Raw genomic sequence first — 25985 nt, forward strand, 5'->3', positions numbered from 1 at the left:
CAAACTATAGCCTTGGTTTCCTACTCTTAGCTGACGGGAGTGGCACCTGATGTGGTCTTCTCCTGCTGTAGTCCAAGGTGTTGTGCATAGACAAAGTGCTCTTCTGCATACCTTGCTTGTAACAAGTGTTTATTTAAGTTTCTGCTGCCTTCCTATTAGCTTGATGCACTCTGGCCGTTCTCCTCTGACCTCTGGCATCAACAGCGCATCCAGAAAACTGATGCTCACTGGATATTTTGTCTTTTTGTGGCCATTCTCTGTAAACCCTAGAATTTGTTGTGTGGGAAAATCCCAGTCGATCAACAGCTTCTGAAAATACTCAGAGCAGCCCATCACTAACAACCATGCCACAATCAAAGTCACTTAAATCCCCTTTCTTTCCTATTCTGATGCTCAGTTTGAACTTCAGCAGGTCATCTTGACTGTGTTTACATGCCTAAATGCATTGAATTGCTGCCATGTGATTGGCTGGTTAGATATTTGCATTGACAAGCAGCTGAACAGATGTACGTAATGAAGTGACAGTGAGTGTAATTCACAGTACATTCACAGCAAATCCATTTGTATCCAAACTAACCTCCACCTAAAGGTGGATTTAGCACACAGATGATTGTTTAACTTTTCATCCTTGTTTCTGGATCAGGGCCTGGATTAATATTGAGCTGTCATCACCCAGGTAACAGGAAGGCAGGACAGACAAACTGTTTCCACTTCAGAGCATAAAGAAAAGGAGAGGGGAGCGACAGAACGTTTCACTTTCCCCCAACAATATTCTAATGCAGTAAATGATGCAGAAACCGTATTTGGACAAACATTACTTCATGGCTCATCATTATTTATTCTTCCCTCTCCTTCCCTTTATGCTGGCCACTTCCATGTAAATGTATCTCCAGCTTCTGCACACAGTTTCCATGTCATGCTTATCATGGTCACTTTACTAGTTAAGATACAGTAGAGATATCTACTGTATCCTCTCATCCAACTCAAAAATATCTCATGTTAAACTTGAAAAGTCCTGAATTTTTGTGGTTATTTGAATATGATTACACATAAACATTTTTGATCATCTTAACAGACACTTGAGGGTTTTTTTTTTTTCAGACCAAAGGGGATATGGGAACTTTTCAATTTTAACTTCAAAACAATTTTATCTCAGTACACCCCCCCCCCCCCCCCACACACACACACCCCCAATTAACATGTTAACACACAGGAAGCTGATTTGATTCCTTTAAACAGTGAAGCATATTAAACTGGTGCTGGTTTTATTGCAATAAATCTTACAAATTAGACTGAACAGCTGGTCACAGCCCACGTTACTGAAATTGCTTCAGTTTAAATAGACAAAGCATATACACCTCTGTCTACAAGATTAAATGTCTGTGTTCTAAATGCAAAACACAGACAGGAGAAACTGTTGTCTGGTCACTTGTCTGCACTGACAATGTGTCTGGACCAGACAGCTCAGCTCCACATTTGAGTGCCTCCTGTGTGATCTTCTGTAATGTCAACAGTTTAATTCTCACCACATCCTGGCCAGAAGAAATGCATCAACCCCTGTGACAGACCCAAAGTGGTTTCATCCTAACATTGCTCTGCTGACACCACCTCTTGTCTTTGTTGTTGTGTAGGTGCATATGTGCCAGCCCCGCTGACTCCTCAACAAGGTACCAAACAACCACATCCTCTGATTAGATTACTTCACACATGCAAAAATAAAACACATTATAAATCCATTGTTTCAGTGAGTGATTTTCCCCTGAATCTCTGCTCATTTTCCAGTTCATCTCTCATTAATTCTGCTTTTTGGCAGAGTATGCCGACATGTCAGATTATTAAGATGAATTGGGAAAATGGGTGCACACTGGTCAGTGCAGATGGTGCACAGCCCGTATGCTGTACACACGATAATCTGTATTTTCATGAACTCTGATATTACTGCTTGTGGGATAATTTCATCGAAAGCACATGCTATTTTAGGGACTGTAACATCATCGGTTAGATCACTCAGGAGATCTGAAGTGCATCTTTCAAGGGTGCATGTGTGAATCTCTGGACAAAATCAGAATCAGGTTTAATGCCAAGATTTTAAACAAACAAGGAATATTTCTTGGAATAAGGTGCAAACAGTGGTACTGACAAGAAATAATATATAAAACTGGAAAATATCAAAATATATAATACAGTGCAATGGAGTCAAATTTTTATGCTCTGAATAAGTGACTGGAGGAGGGATACTAAACCTTCTTAAGTAGTCCAACTGCAGATGGGAAGAAACTGTTCTTGTACTGTTATTTATCGATTTTAGTCCATCGGGACCAATACCTGACTTCTACCTCTTACCAGAAGCAAGTGACTCATGAAATTTATACCTAATGTGGGGCAGCATGGTGGCACAGTGGTTAGCACTGTTGCCTCACAGCAATAAGTTCCTGGGTTTGAATCCACCAGGGTGGAGTTTGCATGTTCTCTCCAGGTACTCTAGCTTCTTCCATGCTTAGGTTACTTGCCCATAGGTGTGAATGGTTGTCTCTCTCATGTTAGCCCTGTGACAGGCTGGTGACCTCTCCAGGGTGTACCTTGCGCTATGGCAGCTAGGATAGACTCCAGCTCTCAATTCATCAGTAAATCTATCTATAATTTAATTTCCAGCATCTGTGTTTCGAGGCAGGCATTTCCTGCCTTGATTTTTTTTTATCAGTATCCTTAATAGGCTGCTGCTTGTGCTGCTTACCAGAAGCATGAACTTCAATCAGACATGCCGAAAAAAAAAGCCACATCACACAGTTGTGCAGTAGAAGTACAATTTGGTGAAAGGAAATGAATCATATTGTGCTTGTTTTATTTAAGAGCGCCAGATGTTTGTATACAACAAGTTTTTCCCCATAAAAATAGAAAACAAAAATAAGTCAAGATAACAATTAAATACACAAATATTCATTTGGAGAATAGAGTGACAAAAAAAAAATCTAAATTCAAAGTCATCAGAGGAGCTCTGCTATGTGAATATAATTTTCCCAGATTTTAAATACATCTCTGATACAGTATTTATTGGAGGGAGATGTGATTGTATACAGTCAGGTAATCTTCTGGCTAACATTAAAGCAGATGCATGAGAATCACCATCAGACTGGAAACCAAACAAGTCTCCTAAAAAGAATATTGTTTCTGTTGTTTTGCAGCCAAAGCAGCAAAGTATGGTCCACTGCAGGGCTTCTTTGGTGGTGCAGGTGGAGGAGGAGGCGGAGGAATCTATAGAGGTAAAGGATTTGCACACACATCATGCAGAGAGTGAAACATTGTTGAGAAGAATCCTGAAAAAAAAGTGGCTGCTAAGCAGAGGCTAAAGTGTTGCTGGTGTTTTTGCAGGATGCCAGGGCAAATTCTGTGGGAGGAGGAAGTAGAGGATCTCTCGAGATCCAGTGACCTCAAGAAACCATGGTGCTACTGCATGATCGAGAATGTACATTTTATATGCAAAGCCCCATTAGACAACCTGTAAAGATGTTTGTTCTTACTTACTTGACTTCAGTGTCTGTTTTTACACAAACCCACCGACCCAGAATTTTGTACATGTTCCGATGTGACGTATGTTATTGACAGTGCCTTTAATCATTAATGTGTTCAAGTTAACCAGCTTTAACTCTGTACTGCACCGGCCTACTTAAAATACAATGACCGTGTTTGTCACCATGTGTTGCTGTGGGCGCGCGCGTGTGTGTGTATGTGTGTGTGCGTGTGTGTATTGTTTGGGCATATGGTTGGTCTGAACCATTGGCTGCCAATGTGACCCACGAATGAGTTCCCTTTCTGTTTTAATCCTAAACTAAATCAAGGTGATCCGTCTCGCTGGGCAGTGCGGAGTTCGTGTACTCCTCTGTCACAGGGGTCGGGTTGGTCAAAGCTTGTCTGAAATCTGATGAAATCTGGCCAATGTCAGTGCAGTTTCTGGCTCCCCGTTTTCTCTGCTGCCATTTTTAGGCCTGCTGGGTATAAAGCGGCAGGAATTGGGGCTCCAGCCAACCCATCTGCTCTCAGCAACTTTGCTGATTCTTGTTGCTGTGCAGTTCAGTTTTCTCAGTTTTTTTTTTCTTTACATGTTGCCATTTTCTGCTGAAGACAATTTTTTAAAAAACTGTTTAATTATTTACAGGAAGGAGAAAAGCAGTGGGTTCAAATATCAATCAGATACTGCTCTGTTATGTACACGACGTGTGTGTGTGTCTGTCTGTCTCTGTGCCTCTGTGTGTGTGTGAATGTTTCATTATGTGTTGTGATTTAGTCTGCTTCAAATTTTTAGTCTCATTTACATTTATGTAACTGGTCATTATTCAAGATTTGTTGCACCATGATTTGACTCATAGCTTTTTTTGTTATCAGGAATGTGTGAACAATCCTTTGCTTTTGCATTTATTCACTGTTATTAACTGTAATACAGATTAATACTTTATTTTAATGGGAGTGCCGTTGTGTTTACGTGAGGCATAAAATCCCTGTTCTTTATTTACTTGAGCTGCTTTTAAAAAAAAAAAGCTTTACTGACCAAAGGTTCATGAGCGCTGTTGCCAAGTGACCCCATCTCTTCCTGTAACTGTGTACTGTATTTTGTACTAATTTGATGGCTTCAGTTCCTTGACTCGGTGCTGTGTAAGAACTGTCTTTGAGCCTCGCTGGGTCAGACCCTGTCTTATGTGGCGTGGGACACTCTTCATCTTTATTTAAAACTGTTTTTATAAGGAGGAACAGTGTGGTTTTGCACTTTTTATGTTTCCACGGCACACATGTGACTTGTTCCCGGACATCCCGGCATTTTATTTGCTTTAACAAATAACAAAATAAAATTTGTTTAAAGAACTTTTGCCTTCTTATTTATTACTTCTTTCAGCCTGTCTCAAAGGCTGATCAAAACCATCTGGTGGTGGTGGGGGTGCTCTGCAGGATAGGTTCAACATTGAAATGGTGTCTTGGGTTCAAGTTCTGCCTACTTAGAACTTTTCTGTTTTTTCCACTGAGCAAAATGAATCCCTTATCATCAGATTTATTGTATGTATAGGATTTCTTCACTGTTATGAAAACAAACCAAGTTAAGTGTGCAAATTTTGCCAGAGTACCCGTGTGGTGAGTCTAAACTCTGTTCTTATTGTGCCAGCTGGAAGTAATGAACTCATCTCATACTGCTGTTCCCTGAAGATCTCCTGGGAGAACCACTGACCTGTGATCCACATCCTGTAAAAGTAGCTTACACTGTTGTTCCAGCAGCAGAGGCTTTACTGCATTGTGTCATTGTGAAGCTGTAGTGTAGTTTTACTTTTAAAGAGGCATTAAGTCCATCATCATCAAATAATAACTTAATGATTTTTTTTTTTCTTTTCATTTTTGGTCACAGCAGCTTTTCGTGACAGTGGAGAGAGACAGGAAATGGGGGAAAGATACAGGGGAAGACACGCGGGCAAACCCGCGCCGCCCGCACCGCAACGTGTGTATGTGGTCGCCAGCTTAACCACTAAGCCACCCAGGCGCCCCAACTTAATGATTTTTAAGGCAAACAGTATTTTAATTTGGTGCCCATTAATGCTATAGTCACACATGGGAAAACTGTGTTTGGAGAGTACAGCACAATTTAAATTATGGCAATTTTGTGCAATACATTTGCAGTCTTGCTGCCTTTGAAATCGTTGCTTTGAAGACGGGGACCAGGTCTGCAACCACTCGCAGACAGATGCCATCTTCATCACCATTTTATTGCTGTTTTAGTGCAATAAAACAATCATAAGACAGTCAGCCTGCTATCAATTTGTGATTGAATGAAGTCAAGTTGGTAATTACATCCAATCTGTTTGTGATAATACTGCAATTAACTGTGATAGATACTGTGGCAAAAATGGCAAATCTGTTGCTGTCTACATACACAGAAATTCACATTAAACAGGAATTCACATTAGCTAATTACATCCAGAGTCCAGCCAGAACCTCACAGATTTGAAACAGAAATTCCTTCACAAACAGTGACGTAGTTACTTCAGGACAACGACCTGTTAGCATCCAGATGAGTCCAGTCCTCTACTGCAAAGAGACACATTTCAGTCAAGTTGCAGTCATCGGTACAGGCTCACTCAGATTTATTACAAAATGTTGATAGTCTGTCTGTGTTTATAAATTAGACCGCAATTATTTGCAAATCTTGACCAATCTGTTTGAGAGTGATTGCAGTTGGCCTGAGACAGGCTGTGACTGTTTGGAGACAGGCTGCTTCACACCAAGTGACCTGTGCAGTCAGCTTGCCCAGAGGCTGACCATACTCAACTTTTGGTCAACCAGCTAGTTGCCACAACTACTTGCAATCAGTGTCAGACAGCAAAAAATCTCAATGCAATCAATGGGCAACCATCAATTTCTCCTGCTAAGAGGTTAACATCCTATTTTCCCTCCACAAGCAAGCCTGCAATCTGAGTGAAGTGCTCTATTGGGGTGATATGGCACTATGAGGTCTTTAAGATAAGATGGGGCCTGATTATATGTGAGAAGAAGGATTTTAAATTCAATTCTGGATTAACAGGGAGCCAGTGAAGAGAAGCCAATAGGGGAGAAATATGCTCTCTCTTTCTACTCCCCGTCAGTACTCTTGTTGAAGCATTTTAGATCAGCTGATGGTTTTTCAGTGACAACCTGATAGTAGTAAATTACAATAGTCCAGTCTAGAAGTAATAAATGCATGAACTAGTTTTTCAGCATCACTCTGGGAGAGGATGTTTCTAATTTTAAAGATATTGTGCAAATGCAAGAAATTGGTCCTGCATATTTGTGTAATATGTGCATTGAAGGACATATCCTGGTCAAAAATGACTCCAAGATTCCTCACAGTGTTACTGGAGGCCAAAGTAATGCCATCCAGAGTATCTGGTTAGACAATGTGTTTCCAAGATTTGTAGGGCCGAGTACAATAACTTCAATTTTATCTGAATTTCAAAAACATTCCTGCAGTTTAATTAATTGGTGTGTCATGTGGCTTCATGGATAAATAAAGCTGGGTATCATCTGCATAGCAATGAAAATGTATGCTATGCCTTTTAATAATACTGCCTAATTGATGTAAATAGAACTGGTCCAAGTACAAAACCCTGTGAAACTCCATAATTAACTTTAGTGTGTGAAGAAGACTTCTCATTTACATGAACAAAATGGAGTCTATTAGATAGATATGGTTCAAACCACTGCAGTGCAGTACCTTTAATACCTATGGCATGCTCTGATCTCTGTAATAAAATATTATAGTCAACAGTATTGAATGCTGCTCTGAGTTCTAGCAGGACAAGCACAGATATGAGTCCACTGTCAGAGGCCATAAGAAGCTCATTTGTAACTTTCATTAACGCTGTTTCTGTACCGTGATGAATTCTGAATCTTGACTGAAGCTCTTCAAATAAACCGTTCCTCTGCAGATGATCAGTTACCTGTTTTACAACTACACTTTCAAGAATTTTTGAGATAAAAATAAGGTTGGCGACTGGCTTATAACTAGCTAATACAGCTGGGTCAAGTGATAACGTTTTCAGTAATGAATTATATACTGCCACCTTAAGGCCTGTGGGTAGTCCAATAGAGATAGATTGGTCATAAATTGTCCCTCGGGGATGAATAAAGTTTTTTGAAATTGAAATTGAAATTGATGTTTAAGCTCCACGCATTAAAATCATTAATTACCTTTTGATAACCATGTTCACAATTTAAACTTACATCAACTCTTCAGCTGTTTTCATCTCTTATCCTTTAAATCAAACTTTAATGCTACTGTTTACAGTGAATACACTGCAAATGTTTCAGACTATACTGTGACATATGAGCTGCTTTTATGGGTTTCAAGTCAAGGTACATTTCTACTTCTCTCAACCACTAAAAACCTCTATTTGCACTTCATCTTCTTTCACCTCTTGCCAGCTTCTTTTTTTTTATATATATATCTTTGTACTTTCTTGTACTTCTCTGTAATTACACTTAACCACCCAACTACTTCCAGCCCTTCCACCTACTTGATATCTCAAACCCTTTCAAGACTAGCATGGATCAACATGTTAATATTTTACCTACCTTTCTACTAGATCACACTCAGGCTACTTGTAGTTATCTTGAAGTTACTGGGGTGGCGTTTCTGCACCGTCTCCCACCCTCCTCCGCCAGGATTCATTAAGCAGGGCGTGTTTCTGGTTGGTCAGCCCCTGTTTCCGCTGCACTGCTCGGCAGCTTCATTGGTCAGCGGCTCTCTTGAATGAAGCGCCGCAGAAACGTGAAGGGAGCAGGCAGAAGGAAGCTGTGTGGGCCGCCGCAGGGAGCGACCGACGCGCAGCGACACGACCCCCGGGCGCGTTGCGGTGTGTGTCGGTGGACACCTTTTATCCGTCGACCAGAGGCAGCTCGCTCTCTCCCGGAGCTCCGTGTGTGAATGAGGTTGATGCTGCTCTGCTGCACCTGGAAGGACGAACGCATGGGAGAGGAGGAAGGTAAGGACCTGCGGAGTGTTTACGCGCTTCGGCTGGGCGGGCGATGCAGAGACGGCGGCGCATCCCCTGCTCCTCAAAACGCAGAGGATACTCCAACAAAAAATTGGCACTAAGCGCTGTATAATGCTTTATTTCTCTGTTTGCTGCGCAGACGTCTTTTTGTAGGCAGGGAGCGTCAGGCTGTATGCCTATATTGTTCTGCAGATGAAGCCATTCTTCGAGTGGATGCGGCCAGCATGTTTGTATGCTATGTTCACCCTCAGGCCACCACCACACTCTTCATCTGCCACCAGCCTTCTTTAATAATCCAACATGCACTACTTATAAACAGGCTGTTACATGAGAAATGACTGCCCTTTAAGAGCCCGCTTCACACTGAGTGAAAAACATACTGAAGGCAGAGTTTCCTGCTGCGCCTGCACCAAACTAATAATCCAGAAGACTCCATGATTACCTTGGGTGTGTGACCGGTGTAGATTTAATTATATCAATCAGTCAGTTAACCTTTTGATCTCGTTATTGAGTAAGGTTTTTTTTTTTTTATCTTTTATGTTTTTCAGTGGATTGTTTTCTAGACTTCAACGCATCATTGGTGATCAGAGAATATAAGGTTTTGACAGTTGGTAAACCACATTGCAGATCTTGTTTGCCATGTGGTGTGATATAACTGTGCACGCTGAGCTGTCAGTCAGGTTCTCTAAAGTGAACGGTGGACCTCCCGTGTAAGGTTTCACTTTGCATTAGAGTGTGATTAGCTAATCTGGAAGTGTCTGCTTTAAGTCAGAGTGGGCTGGGCGTGCTCTCCTGCACCTGCACAGGTTTTACAGTTTGTGCAAGAATGTAGGTGTGTTTCTGTCTGTCCTCTCTGAAGTCAGCAGGAAGGAAGATATCATGGAGAGAAATGCTTCACCGTAAAAAAGATGGTGAAAAAATGTTTAGTGATTAAAGAGAGGAGGTTGGAGGATTGGAAAAGAAAAGCATTAGCAGCAGACATCAGCACCCAAAGCTCTGCCAAAACGGCTTTCAGTTCAGAGGAGGGATGAATAATTGAAGTTGCCTTGCAAAGTTCAGTTTTAGCAATACACTGCCACCAGTATCCAGATTTTGTGTTGCAGTACTCCTGCTACAGTACACGTTGAACTTTGACCTGACCTGTGTTCAACATTTTACGTCTTTATAGCTGCTTCGTATATGCAGAAAAACTCAGTGTCCTGATACCACTGTTCCTTTGTGCTGAAATGCTGTGCTGAAGAGGAGACACACTCAGCGGTTACTCTGAGGTGACAGTGGTGATGTTACTCTTGGGTGCACTGCAAGTTTAAGAGTTCAGACAGCTCATCGGTGAAGCTCTGAAGAGTAATGCAGGGGAACCTGAAGCAGTAGCATCTGTACAGTCCAAACAGGATCACTGTGGATGAAATGCTTTTCAAATGGCTGCTCTGTTTATGTTTGCTGTTACTTACTGTGCCTTGTCTCCTCCTGCTCAGGAAGTGAAAACTGTGTGACGTGTTTTTAGGCAAATGAACTCCGCCAGCAAATACATCTGACAGCCTAACATTGGCGGCTGCCGCCGCCTCATCCTTTGCAGTAGATGGAACTATCACTGCAGGATAAATTATTCTAACTCTGCCAAATAGCTTTTTTCTGAAACTCTAATCGTAATGAAGATTTTCCTCATTAGAGGAGGAATCTTTGATAATAACATTCCTCTCGTGGAAGCGGCTCTTATCACTGAAGAAATAGAAGAAAGCAGATATCTAGTTTTAATTCTGTGTAATTTTACTTTACTTTTTTATGTTAGTTTGTATTTTGAAAAGAAAATGATCAAGTGTACATGGTGTAGTTAGAGGTAGTGTATACCAGTTTTGATGATAACTACAATATTAAAAAAATGAAATATTGATGTCATGATGCACATATGTGTACCTGCCTGCTGCCATGCCATGCATCAGCTTAGTTTCTCTTTAGTTTCTCTTTAGTGTGTTATTTACTGCACCTACAACACCCACAGACACCTCCACACTCCTGGTGTGTTCCATTTGAAGTTGGAAGTAGGAAGTTCCCAGTTGCATTTTTCAACTGGAACACCCCCTCAACCTGGGCTTCCAATTCGGAAGTCGGAGCCCTGCCATCTCTAACTTCACAATCCAAGATAGCTGGAGCCTGTCCCAGCTGTCATAGGGCAAGAGGTGGGGTACACCCTGGATAGGTCACCAGGGCTAACACAGAGAAACAGACAACCATTCATACTCACATTCACACCTATGGGCAATTTAGAGTCACCAATTAACCTAACCACACTAACTACATATCTTTGGACTGTGGGGGGAAAACTGGAGGACCCTGGAAAAACCCAAGCAAATTCAAGGAAAATATGTGAACGCCACACAGAGTGGTCCCAGTGGTGGATTCAAACCGAAGACCATTTTGCCGTGAGGCAACAGTGCTAACCACCATGTTGCCCTAGGGAGCAAAATATTTTTCTGACTTTACTACTTGCATCTGTACTCCAACATCCAACTTTTCTGGTACACGACTTGATATCCAAGTTGCAAGGCAAATAAAAGCAGCATCGTGCACTCCCTACAGCACTGATTTTACTGATTTCTGCACCCCCTTCTACACTATGGAGCCACTATTTAAGTCTATTTAATAAATGAATTAACTGCCTAAACAGTGTGTCCACCCTTTTGTTATAGCCTTACGAGCAGGGTTGTGACATCATAAATGATTGTGCAACTGCTCATTTTGTGCCTTTTGTACAATTAGTTTGTGAAAAAAAGAGTCAAAATAAACTTTCCAGAGTTCTTGCAGTAATATATTAATTATTGTAATATAATTATTGCCAATTCTAACTAGCAAATAATTGTGCACTGATTACTGCAGGAGTCTAGGGTTCATAAGACATCTCAGGCTGTTTGTTATCTGTTCATCAAGTGTGTTTTCAGAATGTATTTATTTATAATAAAGGGATATTTTGGAGCTGTTTTTAATAGGGTGGTGTGCAGTGAGATAGATCAAACTCATTGGCTGCACATGGCTTATGAACTAAAATTAATTTAGAAACAGTTTTTGAGCTGCCAACATTGATTTGTTTCATCTTAAAAACTGTTAAATAAGTGAGTAAGATATTCTTTCCCAATTTCAAATCTTAGTTTTATAATCCAGTCAAGTAGGCAAGTAGCAATAAGAAAATGGAAAGATTATGTCTAAAAACATGCCATAAAACATCCAAGTTCGGGCATTCATGGTAGGTTGGAAAAGTAAAATAAAGGCCTCTTATTACTTTTCCAAACGTGCTGTCAGTAGTTTTGGAATCTTGGATATTTTATGCCATTTTGGTCCGAATCTTTTCATTTTTCTCATTGCCAAAGTTTGAATATTATCCTTTAATTTCAGACAAAAAAAGACTTGTGTTTCTTTAAATGTTAGGATTTGATAACAAACAGGAGTTTTTCCATTAAATAGGGCAATGCAACAAATTGGTGGTTTGCCACCTGCTGAGCAGTGTGCTCATTAAAACTGCACCGTCAAATGGTCCAGTGTTACTGCTCTGGAAGTAATGATGGAGGATATGTGCTGTGTGTGTTGTGTTTGTTTGATTTGTGTGTTCTCAAATGTGGATTATAAACCAGCCGTGGTGATTTGAATAGCCTTTTGCATAAGCAACAAAGGAGGCATATACACACACAAATACACACATGCGTCTCTTTGTAAGAACTGTTTATGATTTTATGTTTAATGAGCTTTAATATGGTTATATCAACATGTCGGTCTCATATCGTTACAGCTGGAGGAAGTTTGCCCGTGTGTGCGGGATGCAAACAGAGGATCTACGATGAGCAGTACCTCCAGGCCCTTAACAGTGACTGGCATACCGTCTGTTTCAGGTACTCTTCAGCACAAACTGTAGACCAGATGCAACACATAAAGCCAGACTTTCCGAAGATTAAACATGTCTTTAAACCTAATAAGTTTTTGGACTGTTGGGAACAGCAGTGAAATATCATCACCCTTCAGCCCTTCACGCATTTGCCTATTTATGCATCCAACCACTAGGTCAAACATTCACTGCCATTTAGCTCTGTCCTGATAGCTACATTACTGTAATTAATATGTCAATCATTATAACTACTGTAAAGGGCAGAGGAGTGAGTGAAGGAGTTAGTGGTTTTACAAACGAGGCATAAAAATACCCTGAAATGTAACAAGAATAAAAAATAAATAAATAAATAATTGCAATAAAAATACCAAATATTTGCTCAGTTCAGTGTTTAAAATGTAGGATTTTATGGCTTTCTTAATATGAACAGTCATATGAAAAAGTTTTCCCAGGGCTCTGTGCAGTCCTGTGAAAAACTTAGTACATACTTCCTGCTTCCACGGGAAATAAAAGGGTAAGTAGCAGCCAGGCGCTGCTACTCAAATACAGTTGATTATCTGATCATCAGTAAGCACCTCTGTTAAAGCAGATGTTTTGGCAGTTTGATGGTCTGAAGCATTCAGTGTGTGTATGGCAGTCTCCTGGGAGTGGACATCCCAGCAAATTCATTCTAAGGTCAGACCATGCAATGTTCAGAAAAAAAACAAAAAACCAAGAAAAACCCCCAAGCGCTTCATCTCAGAGTCTACAGGTCTCAGCATGTTAAAGGTTAAAGTTCATGACAGTACAATTAGAAAAAGACTGAACAAGTATGTCTTGTTTGGAAGGTTTACCAAGAGAAAGCCTCTTCTCTGTAAAAAGAACATGGCAGCACAGCTTAGATTTGCAAAGCTGCATCTGAACAAACCACAACGCTTCTGGAACGATATCCTTTGGACAGATGAGACCAAAGTGATGAGAAGTTTGGCTGTAATTCACAAACACCTCATACAGGGCCTGGGCACCTTGCAGTCATCGATACCAAGGTATTCTAGAGTCAAATGTGAGGCCATCTCAGGGTTCTAGCCGGAAAAAAATTCACCGGCTGGTGTTATTGGACAGTGGGCAGGGGGTTCCCCCAGGCCCCCCTCAGTACCGGATGACCACTTGCAAACTGGTGATAGCAGATATCTGTTCCGATAGCTAACAGCTTAAATTCTCAGCCCAGCGTGACAGTACCTCAGGACAATACCAGCAAGCTAGAACCCTGCATCTGTCCGATAGCTAAATCTTGGATGAAGTTGGGTCATACAACAGTACATCCCAAGCACAGCAGCAAATCTCCAACAGAACAGACTTTGTCAAAGTCCAGACCTCAACCTGATTGAAATGCTGTGGTAGGCTCTTAAGAGAGCTGTGCCTAAATTATTGCCTGTAAACCTCAATGAACTGAAGCAACACTGTAAATAAGAGAGAGCCAAAAGTCCTCCACAACAATGTGAGAGATTGATAGTTATTGCTACTGAGGTGGTTATGTGAGATAGTGTTGGGTGTACTTAGCTTCTCACAGGACTGCAAAGATTCCTATGAGAAACTTTAATTTTCACATGATTGTGTGATGAAAAAAATTGTCAGGTTTCAGCGGGTTGGATAAAGCAATCTATTCATATCACATTCAGATCAGGGAAATTGTAATAAAGAGATCAAATGGAGGAAATAGCTGGTGGACTATGTGACAAATTTTAGCCTTAGTTTATGTGTATTCAACGTAGGCTTTGTCTTGCAGTATTTCCTGGATATAGCTGACATCACAGTGAAGTGCTACTGTAACGGACTCATTCCCAGGCATGTATGTGCCTGCTTGTTTTTTTGTGGAGTTAACTTCCCTGAAAACATTAGCTTTGCATGTTATTGCACATAATCGCACCCTCTTCCTTGTTTAATCTCCTCTTAACTTTAGTGGAAACATGAGTGTCCTCCTCTGTCACAACCTTTTCTCAGAAAATCTTCAGTCGGATGTGAGAGTTTTCCATTTTGTGAGGGTAAAAAAAATAAATAAATAATGAAAATGAATGAATGAATATTATAACAGCCATAACCTAAAACAGTTCTGTTAAAATGAGATATTTGTCAGTTGGGAATCTCCAAATAGTTTTATATTTATATTCATTTCATACGTGAACCAGCCTTGACAGCAGAGCCTTCACAGGACTCAGTAATGAAGCTTTACAGGTGTAAAGCTAAGATCAAAATGAAAATAAAGTTTGAAAAAGGGTGTGGTCTGACCCACAAGCACTGAGTAAAGGGCACCAGAATAATATTTCTGAAGGAAGATGTGATCTAATTCTTATTGGCATTGTGGCTGTTGGGACATCATCTCTAGATGATCCCTGGTTTGACCTGTAAAATTAAAACACCATCACACATTCGCAGTAAAGAAATTGCGAAAGCTGCAGATATTCAGAGGCAGAAACTCACCAGTGCTTTTAACAAGTCCTGGCTGGCTCACAGTCAAATGTGTGCTTCTGAAAATGAATTTAACCCTCTGAGGGCTGAGCCATCATCAGTGATGACCCCCAACTCTAATCCTAAGCAATCAGTTTGTAATTTACCTCACTTATGTACAGTATTTTCTACTATGAATTAATCATAACAGTGCCCCCTTTAACATTTTGTTCTTAAAACATGTTTACTTGATTCTTTTTCTAAAATAATTTTACCTATTATAAATGAGAAAGTGCAGAAGGGTAGTAATTCAGGTCCTCTTCCACTTTTCTTGCCTGCGATGTGCCACAAGGTTCTGTTTTGGGGCCTTTGTTGTTTTTGTTATATCTACTCTTTCTTCAGCACTTCTAAGGACATTTTTTAGCATTGCTAGATAACATTCAGTTGTATATCTCTTTTAAGCCATAAGATGTTTTTAAGCTACAGATCCTTAGACTCCTCAGTTTTTTCTAATTTAATGAAGAGAAAACAGAAGTCCTTTTTTGAGCCATGACAGATTTGTGCCTGAGGTAATGGAAACTCGTCTTGCCACATTTGCTCTTTCCTTAATCTTCTATCAGGAACCTTGAGGTGACTCAGTCTTCACTTTGGACACTCACGTTAAATCTCTGGTTGCCTCTTGTTTTTAATCACTTAAGAAATACTGTCAACTTGAGTTTTGTTGTGTCACACTCTGAGCACATCACATCTAGATTATTGTAATTCATTGTTCACTTGTCTTAAGAAAACTTGGAACGCCTGCAGGTTGGTCAGAATGTTTCTGCAACACTTCTGACTAAGTCTTCTAAGTACTCACATATCACACCATTACTAATTCAGTTGCACTGGCTCCCCCATTAACTTCAGAGTCCACTTTAAGATTCTGGTTTTGACTTTTAGAGCTCTGCACAGACAAGCACCAGCGTACGTCAGAAAATTTTTACATGCACACATGAGGCCATGTAATCAGGGCCTGCTGGCTGTGCATCATACAAGGCTGAGAACAGTGGCCCCTGCTGAGTCTGCCCCCCCCCCCACACACACACACACACACAAACACAAACAAACACACAGGGGTCACTTGAGTCTGAGATCTGTGGGCTCTGTGATCTCAGCTAAAAACTCATCTTTTGAGTAATTTTTTGTTTTGATTTTCCAGCATTTTTGCTTGCTTTTTTTTTTTTTTTGAAAGGTGTTATATAAATAAATTTTTACTTTGCTTTTTACTTACTTTAATTCACAGTTTAAGACTTATTTGTTAGGAAACATACAATCCATATAAAACATAAATGTTGACTATAATTTTACTGTGCCATATGGGTTCCAGACTGCTCTCTGTTGTTCTCGGTACTTTGGCTTCATTACAGATAGTTACAAAAACTTTCAGACCTGAACTGCCTGAAAACCAGTTACGCAGTTTTATTGTTTACGCAAACCAGAGACACTCACAGAGGGAGGCACTTGCTTACCTGAAGTTTCTCAATGCTTTTCTTACTCTGATGAAGCATACGTCATTTGAACTCATGTATCAGACCTAAAACAGTGTGTGTGTTTGCAGAGATGAACGGGCAGGTTTTAGATTTTAGACTCAGATTTTGGTAAATTGCACCGCGCCATGCTGTGTGTGGGCAGAGAGACTGCATGTGTCTCCGTGTGAAGAAATCTATTAACATTTTTGAATTTTAATTGATTTTCATAAGCAGAACTGATCTGATCCTGGTAGACAAAACATGGAAGTTTTTAACATTTCAGCAACTGTATATCAAATCTTGGAGTCTGCATTAGAGTCCAAATCCATCCATTCATTAAATAGATTAAATATTTAAGAGGTCAGTATTGTAATACCAATCTTCTTTTATATAAACAAGCTTCCAGTTGTCACAAAATAAGGTCTAAAAGGAGAGCAAAAATTGTTTGATTTCTTTTAATCACAGCAGATTCAGTGGAAGAGAGCAGGTTACACTGCATCCAATACAAAGTTCAAATCCAAACATCTCCTGTTACTTTTCATCCTCTCTTGAAAAATCTTTTATTAGGAGCTCTTGTGTTGAGATTGCTGCATGCTGTCCTAACTTTAAAAGAAAGTTAAAGTGCAGGCATCACTAAACCTTTAATCAATATAGCCACCTCAGGTCATATGACACGAAGCTCTGAGCACACAAATTAAACCGTGCGTGCAGACGGTTGAGATGCACTAATGGTGATCGATTCCTTCACCACAGCAGGCTGCGATTTCAGATTTCTGCCAGCAGCTTGTGCGCAGCTGAGGAAGAGTGTCGTTTTTTAAATGAAACACTAGAATCAGTTTTATGGGGGAATTTCCCTTTAATAAACACATTAATTAAAATATGTACTGTATTTTTCCATCTCCATCTCACCCTGTCCCCAGTATCCTCTCTGTCACACCAACCCTCTGCATTTCCTCCTTTATTACATCCATGAATCTTCTCTGTGGTCTCCCTCTTTTCTTCCTGCCTGGCAGCTCCATATTCAACATCCTTTGTCCAGTTTTTCTTTAATTAAACTAAAATTGATATAAACGGTGCTGAGACTTGCTTAGTTCAGCGAGTGGAAGTTATTAACTTTGAAAGCAGGTTTATTTTTAAGTGACAGTTTTTTATTAACAGGGCGCAGATGCTGCTCATGCTTTTGTTACTAATGATCTTACATAATATCTCCACCTCTTTCTCTCATCTCTGCCTGGCTCACATTCATCATGGACCTAACCTTGTTTTTGAGAAGCTGGAGATCAAACAGCCACTCGCTGAGGAGTTCTCTCCTGAAACATGCAGCCCGTTGTTTAACCGCTCAAAGCTTCATAATTCAACCTCTGTACCTCTAATCACCGAATGCACTTCTTAAGAAATAGATATCACTCTATCTTGTTTTTATTTTATAGTTAATCAGGAAAATAGGACTTTTGAGATTGAAAATAGCCTTTCTGAGAGTGTCCTGATCCAGATAGACAGCAGCTGAGTCAGAACTGTACATAAAGAACATACACACAATTAGGGCTGTGAATCTTTGGGAATCCCACGATTCGATTCAGAATCGATTCTTGGGGTCACGATTCAATTTTTTTCCGATTCTTTCAAATCCAAACGATTTGATTAAAAAACGATTATTTTCCGATTCAAAAACGATTCTTGATTCAAAACGATTCTCAGGATCTACTCCGGTCTGCTGGCATGAAAGCAGAGTACATTTATAAAGATTTTATAATTATAAAGGTTTTATCATGAATGAATGAATTATTTAATCATGAATTTGAAGCCGTCTCTCTCCACTGCGCTGTATGGTCGCAGGTCTTTTGCGATGAAACAAGCGATGGATTTTGTTATCTTCTTTGCCCGTTCACAATTGAGTGGCAGTTTTTCAAAGTGGTGAAGCGTGCTCTGGGTGATGTCTTTCCAGGTGAGAACGGGGATTTGAAGTATTCCCGAAATACTTTACCGTTACAGTCTCTGCAAATCGCATGAGTCGTGTCATGCCCTTTCTTACCCGGGTTGACGGTAAAACCCAAAGTGTTTCCAAATGGTTGCTTTCAAAGACCGCGGAGGCGGCTGGATTTCTTTTTCTTCATCCTCCATAATTTAGCGGCGCAACAACAAACACCGTAACACGACACTACACACCCCCCTGTAGCCTACTAGGCCATGCTGCTTCCTTGTTTTGCCTAGCACTATGGTGGCTGAGAAGGCACACCCGCACCCGAAAAAAAAATCGTTGTTTTGAAAATGAGAATCAATTCTGAATCGTTCAATGTTAGAAACGCGATTCGAGCTCAAATCGATTTTTTCCTGCACCCCTACACACAATCATTTACACATAAAAGTAAAAAAAATTAATGAAGTGCACTGACATCAGGATTAAAGATTTCTAAATGAAAGAAAAAAATAAGCACTGTAGGCCAAACAGCGGCAGTGATGGCCATGCATAACAGATGTGACTACCAGATGTGACTTCCTCCAAACGGACTCTAATTCATGCTCAGCTGTTTGAAAACCAGCTTTTCAAACTGCTGAATAAACAGGAGGGATTTTTAGTCTGTTCTTGAGTGTTTTTTGTTTTGCTTTTTTGTTGTTTTTCTTTTGTTTCACACATTACCCTGAATGCAACGCAGCCATGTGTACAGCCATGTGATGTGTGTTATTATGAAAAAAACACAGCCAATACAGAAGTGGCAAAAACTGCAATTCGTCTAGTGCCCACTTGAGGCTGTCTCTAAAAGTGAGTCAACTCAAACAGACTCCCAGTGGTACAATGCTCAGCTTATTATTACTATATTTCTTAAGGCTTAAAGTTATGCGTGTTATTGTTGATTATCAGATGGGTATTTACAGCTGTTTGTAATGTTGGTATGTTCTGAAGCAATTTTAATGCATATATCTGACCAATAATATGGTATGCTGTTAGGAACAGGCTGCCCAGAGGTCTTGTTTTAAGGAGGGAAATTGGGCTACTTTGCAGTAACTTGTGCACCTTTGCAGTCTACAGATGCAGCATGCTCACCAACCTTGCTAATGTTAGCTGATAGCCTAGTGGGTGTCAGTGCTGCAAGTCTTTGTTCCCAGTCTGTTGTAGAAAATGTGCGTGGCCACCTACAAATTACACCTGCAGATAACATCAGCACATCTGTAGACATAAACCCTGTAAAAAAAGGAACAGGGGGCGGGGGTCTGACGTGTGCAATCAGTATTCCCTTTAATAACAGTTTTCATTAGTACAACTCAAAACTCTAAAACTTGAAAGATTGTTTTAGAGCAGAGGTCCCCAACCCCCGGGCCGTGGACCGGTACCGGGCCGTGGGACATTTGGTACCGGGCCGCACATAAAGAATAAATAACTTAAATTATTTCCGTTTTACTTATTATCTTCGCTTAAACTATATTTTATTTTGAAAAATGGGCGGATTCGCTCCGTTACTTCCCTCCATGACTTCCTCTTGACGTGTCAAGACGTTTCTGCTCACATGATACGTCACCGCTAAAATTAAACCCAGAAGCTTCAGGCCTGTCTAACGAAATCGGTTGGTTGACCTACATAACGCTTCTTTAAATTTTTGAATGCTCAACAAGAGTAGAAAAGCGCTATGTAAGAACTAGTCCATTTACCATTTTTATTTATCAACACCGGGGATAGCAGTGAGGTAGACCCAGCCATCAAACTGACTCTCCAGCGCTTGACACCGCGGCTCTGCAGCCACGCTCCATGTGAAATCGGCCGAACCCAGTCAAACCAGAAGCCAGCAAAAATGAGTATCAGAGAAACAAGCTCAGGGGGCTTACACTGATTCAGTGTTATGGTGAGTTGTATTTTTCATGCGCTTTATACAGTAAAAATTACCTAAGTCGAAGTCGCACAAATCGGGTTTTCGCTCTAGTTGGATGGCATCTGCAGGTCCTGATTTTTCCTAACATTAATTCCAATAAAATCATCACATAAATCCGTCGGATATTCACCTACCTCGGATGAAAAATCTGGTCCCATTGTAATAAATTTCCAGTTAAATGTGATCGCATAAACTGGATGAGTTTAGCGCTAAAACCCTCCTCAGCTCCTGTCCGCCCACTTCCATGCATCGGCTCGTTTATGCACAACTACACACACACTAACAACGCCTGGAAATTGTTTTAGTGTTTATATCAGTTCATTTCACCGGGGACAATCGTGGCAAGTGTAAGCTACAAACTTGCACTTACGAGTAAAATTTCAGATTATAAAATTTGCAGAAACAAATTCATAGATGAAGCAGAAGCCATTGCAGCGAAATTCGATAATAGACCCCAAACTGGGCCATTTGAATCCGACTGAGGTGATTTCTACTGTATTTGTTTTTGCGGTGTATCTTATTTTGAAGGCATGTTTTACCATGGCTCTAACAGCTGACCAGGGAGCGCTGTGGGCAGAGAGCCTGTTATTCATGTTGAGGCGGGATGTTACGAGAACGCTGCTGATAGAGTTGCATACGAATACAAAGTGGATTCCCGTTTTTTATTATTATACGTAGAAAATATCACACTTGGTTATGGTCGTATCATTTATTTTGACGTATTTATTCGCCACACCTTAAAAGCCGGTCCGTGGAAATATTTTCTAACACTAAACCGGTCCGCGGCTCAAAAAAGGTTGGGGACCACTGTTTTAGAGTATACTCCGGGTGCTGCCACTGGTTATGGGTGGCACAGTGTGACTTTATCTGGTCTACATGGGCAAAATTTGCATGGAAACTTTTTTTTTTTAATCATCGTTAGCAACCATGGCATCTAATCAAAAAAGCCACATGTCACTGATAGTACATTAAATAGTTGTATTGACTCTACTTTATTGGCTTTTATTGATTATGACTGGCTGTAAAAAGGTCTAGCTCTATCTTCCGAGTCGCGCCTCTTTTCGCTTGGTTCATCTAAGCTCTCAGTGGGTTGGCTTGAAACTCAGCTCTCAGTGGGTCATTAATGATTTCCCCCTGGCCGGATATCTGAATGGGAAATCTGAGGAGGGTATCTGGGCATAAGGTTGAGTCCACAATGGTTTGTGGTGTCTGTGTGCACAGTAAACACTGATAAGGAGCTAACATCCAACTGCCTGAGAGTAGGTGAAGGGCTGCAGCAGGTCTCTGCCTTTATTTTTTAAACTTTGAAAGTAAAAGCACTACTTTGCATTCCTTTTTTTCATTGTACTGGTAATGTGCTGTCGACAGCATTGTGTAGCTGAAATCTAAAACATGAGATCTATGCCAGCTCCATCACACTCTTTTGAGGTGTCAGATATCAGCCTGCAGCTTTCAGCCCTTCTGCTCCTCCACCATGTAGTGATGCTACACACGGCAGAACAGTTGAATTAACAGGAGAGAAGCTGTGTGAGTAAGTCAGTAAAAAGAAAGTTGTAGTTTCCCCCTAGAGCACACATGGATAGAAATTAGAAGATGATCTTTCTTTAGGGGAGAGCAGGATTTTCACGGTGAAGGAGGATTGAACACTGGTGGGAAAGTGAGGAGTGAGACTTTCTGGAGATGAAATCCTGAAAAAAAAATGTGCAGTGCAGCAAATGTCCATGACTCAAATGAAAAGGAAGTGGAGACAGTGTGTGTATATATGTGTGAGAGTGTGGGTGTGGATGCGGGTGCGGGGTCTAGCTCCTACTGCTTTCTGAGGAAAACTGTAGAAGCTAGACCTCATGGGAAATTGCAGCCGAGCTCTCGGCGTGTTTTCGCTTTTTATTTTTTATTTTTGCCTCAGATTTGCATCAAAGCTGAACTGCAAAACACCAGAGACCTTTCAACAGTGATGTAGCCATAATATTTCTCCATCTCTATTGATCTGAAACTTGTGTTCTGTTTCGTTTAATGAAGCATCTTGGTTGTAATGTGTTTCTCAGAGATGTGTGCTACAGGCTTTCTTTGCTCTCTGCCATGTTAAATATGAGTCGCGTATTTGATTTGGGAAACATTTTAAGCCAGATACCCTTCCTGAAACAAGCTGCCCATTTATCCAGGCTTGGGACCGGCAGTAGGAGTACACTGTCTCATGGTCCCCTCAAACACAGTAAACAGACTGGCCCTGACTTTTGACCTCACTTGCTGTACTTTCACATGGAGGCATTGTTAATAACACTTCTGTTATAATTTCACATGTGCTCATGTGGACAAAGTGATCTAAAACCAACTGTACGTGGCTGTCTCAAAGCTTGCCTTATTGATCTTACTTCATTTCCAAATATCAATAGTAGCATGATAAAAAATAAAAAGAAGACAAATGATCCAAACTTCCAGACATTAGTGATTTTAATGGCTTGTAGCTGATTTCTTGCTGCCCTGTCACTGTATATCTCTCTTTCTGCTTAACCAGCTTAAGCCTTCATTAAAATTTCTCTCATTTTATCTTCTGTTGAGTTCATCAGTTTGACTAAAACATGCTGAGCATTTAGTCAGATAGTGAGAGCTCCTTTTGTGAGTTTCATTGTTTTTGATTTGAGAAGCTTAAATTTAGGCATCAACACCTGCACAGGAAAAGGTGTGAAGCAGGATTATTATGAAAGGAGTCCAAACCAAGCTCCCGTTGCCTCCCAGATTTGAAGAATAGAGTGATTTCTACTCTTCTGTCATTGTGGAATTTTTTTTATAGCTTTTTCCTGTTAACATATTTATAATGTACTCTGATTCACCAGCTTACAGTAATGCTAAATAATTGCTTTTCCTTATCTGTGTTAAAAAATAAAACAGCTATAAAAATGTTCATTAAAATCGGATAAAGCCGAACTGAAAATTAATGTTTGTTTTTTTAACTCTCTACGCTCGACTGGTGCTGCAGTCCCTCTGCAGTGCTGCAGCCCTTTCCTGCTCCCAATCAAACATTTCTGCTTGACAATCACTGCCCTAACTGTCGCCCCAAAGGACTACAGAGGCTGCTGCCTACTTAGCATTTTAGATAAAATCTACTTTTTTTTCATCCATTGTGCATCTGCAGATGATGTGAATTAAAACAAGTGCTTTCTGATCACCTGCAGTTTTTTTCCCCCTCATGTTGGTGATGCATAAATGCTCATGTGCTTTCACATACTGTAATCAATTAACAAATGTGGAACTTGCATTTAAAAAACGAAATTATAGAATAAGGAGGGACATGCTGACTTTAAGCCTGCAGCTGTGCCTGCTTGTGTCGTGGGGTTCTTGTCTCCATCTGTCCTTCTGCACCCGGACTCACGTCTGCAGGTCAAACATTAAAGCCTTCGTCTAATTTTAATAAGTGATTGAGATTGTCCTTTTTGGTGGCAGCTCTATGATGCAGATTGTGCCAGTGACAGAAAGCACGAAGAGGCTGCAGTGACTCAGCTGTTTCCACCTGCAGATGAACTCTGCCTGGTAACAGAAGCTCCAGAACATGATGGAGGCACCACGTCGAGTAGTGTTGCTGTTGAGGAATTTTAATGAGGGCAGGCTGGGGGACACAACAACAACAAAACAGAAGATTGCTTCAAGTTATTTTGAATGCTGAGTAATCAAAGTTTAAGGGATGTTTGTTAAAGATGTACTCGAATACAAAAACAGCTGCTTGTAATTGATTATTCATTATTTTAGTGTAATTTATTCAGTAACTACAAACATTATACATCTGAGGATTTCATGCTTTCATGTACAGTACTATGCAAGAGCCACCCCTTATTTTTATATTTTGCTTCCAAGGACCCAGATTTTCTTGTAATATTGTGAAGCGGCCTTGAGCAATAGTTCTCCAGGCTTTCTGAAGGTCTTTCAAAGTTTATGTTTGGACATTGGCTGCTTTTTCATTTTCAGTCAAGTCCTTGTATCTGACCATCTTCAGAGGGATGTTTAATTTTTTTATTTAATTAATTTTTTTTTTTTTGCTTGTTAAGCCCCTTAGTAATGAATCATTCAACCATAAAAAAGACACCTAACTCAAGGAATTAACCAGTGTTGTGTCAACACATAGATAACTTAGCAAGAAAAAAAAAAATTAAATTGTATCCTTAGGCAATTTGTTACTAGAAGCCTGTCACTTCATTTGTTCCCATTTCTTTGTTTGATTCTATGAAAAATGCCAAAGATAACAGATTAACAGACATATAATAGTATTTTTGCACCAACAAGGTGTTTCCCTAAGAGCTGAAAACTTGGCATATCTTGGTATGGTGTGTAGCGTGTATAGGTGTAACAGTATGGCTGCCGCTATGGGGTACAGAGGATTAAAACGCAGAACTCAAATTTATATTTTTATTTTTGGTACAGTAACTGTGTGATCTGTTCACGGTTCAGTATACTGAGGTTATCGGTTAACTGTGGTAAACTGTTACACCTCTGGCAGTGTCCTTAAAAATTTGAGATAATCCAAAGAAGTGGCAGGTCTAAAAAACTGTCTACAGGCATCAACATAGATTCCACGTTCAGACTGACTCACATCAACTTCCTTCATCATTCTCATGCTTGGTTTGAACTTCAGCAGGCCATCTTGACCAGCTGCTATGTGATTGGCTGATTAAGCATTTGCGTTATTGAGCAGCTGAACACAATAAACACCAGGTAAACACAATCAAGGGAAGACAGCCTAAAACTGAAACAGGACATGTCAGAGAGCAAACCTACAAGTTAAAACAAAGGAGACTATTTCTAACCTCAATACAAGCACCTGACAACAAGTATGGGGCAAGGAAACAAGAAGGGACTGAGGTATAAATGCATAAGGACACAGTGGGAGGACGATGACAATGTTCTAAAAATGCTAGACACTAGAGGCCCGTACTATGAAGCAGTATTTTGTCTTATCCAGGTGACTTCAGGGTTACGCTAGGCTTATGCTATGAACTTAACCCGGTCAGAAATCAACAAGTATGAAATCACTGCCTAGTAACCAATCAGTTCTCCAGAAAATAGTCACCATGCCTGGAAGATCCCCCAGACTTCTGTGCACAGAGTAGGAGGGTCTGAAGTTTTTTTTTGTTTTTTTAATAGCTTTTAAAGTCTTTGTGTTTCCCCGATGAGCCTCAGTATTGAATATAGATTCTTTATCCCTTGATTCCTGTTGGTTGGAAACAATGTTACTATTACAATTGTATTTTTTTTTTTGTAAGCATTGATATATGATCCTAAAACAGAGCACCTATTTGTACTTGCCAATCTTATATCAGAGTCACACATAGTCTAAGCTTGTGTTTGAATTCTGTTTTTGTGATTAGTCTTTACTCTCAGACTGTTAAACACCACTGAGGCTGCAGCTGAGAGAATCAAAACTAAAACTGTCTTAAATGTTAACGTTGTCTAAACGTTAAATGTTGTCTTAATGATAGAGTTGTGATATTGATAAGTCTGTTCACTTACACAGTCAGCATTTTTGCTGGCTTTCTTCCTGGCTTCAGATAGGCTAAACTTCATTAATAAAGTAGCTCTTTGCCAGTTTTATGGACCAAAGTGCTTAAAGTGCCTACATATTCATTGAGTGCTTTTAATATTTAAGTGCTGTACAGTGCTTTACCTCTCATACAATTGCTTTGTCTACAGCAGCTGTGCTGCATTTGGTTGTATTATGTGTTTAACCTCTTCGTATTTTCCCAATAGTATAGTTATATCTTCTGGAAAAAAAAAATCAGCTGCTCTGCTGCTAGTACTATGATCCATATTTGTGACTGGTCAG

The 25985-nt window shown here is 40.2% G+C and overlaps 2 protein-coding genes across 8 annotated transcripts in view; both read left to right on the forward strand.

Annotated features, from left to right (window-relative positions):
* elna (elastin a) overlaps positions 1-4855 on the forward strand; it is a 55380-nt gene extending 50525 nt beyond the window's left edge. For all 7 annotated transcript variants that reach the window (XM_030744941.1, XM_030744942.1, XM_030744944.1 and 4 more), the window contains 3 exons: positions 1632-1667; positions 3183-3260; positions 3370-4855. In XM_030744941.1, coding sequence (XP_030600801.1) covers positions 1632-1667; positions 3183-3260; positions 3370-3404 — 149 coding nt within the window. In that variant the 3' untranslated portion in view covers positions 3405-4855. The remainder of the gene's footprint in view (positions 1-1631; positions 1668-3182; positions 3261-3369) is intronic.
* A 3464-nt stretch (positions 4856-8319) lies between these two features.
* The window catches only part of limk1a (LIM domain kinase 1a), a 58433-nt gene continuing 40767 nt past the window's right edge, over positions 8320-25985 (forward strand). Inside the window, exons 1-2 of the mRNA XM_030744520.1 lie at positions 8320-8495; positions 12286-12385. Coding sequence (XP_030600380.1) covers positions 8438-8495; positions 12286-12385 — 158 coding nt within the window. The 5' untranslated portion in view covers positions 8320-8437. The remainder of the gene's footprint in view (positions 8496-12285; positions 12386-25985) is intronic.

This window comes from Archocentrus centrarchus, chromosome 13 (genome assembly GCF_007364275.1).
Source record: "Archocentrus centrarchus isolate MPI-CPG fArcCen1 chromosome 13, fArcCen1, whole genome shotgun sequence".
In the NCBI taxonomy this organism is placed as follows: domain Eukaryota; kingdom Metazoa; phylum Chordata; class Actinopteri; order Cichliformes; family Cichlidae; genus Archocentrus; species Archocentrus centrarchus.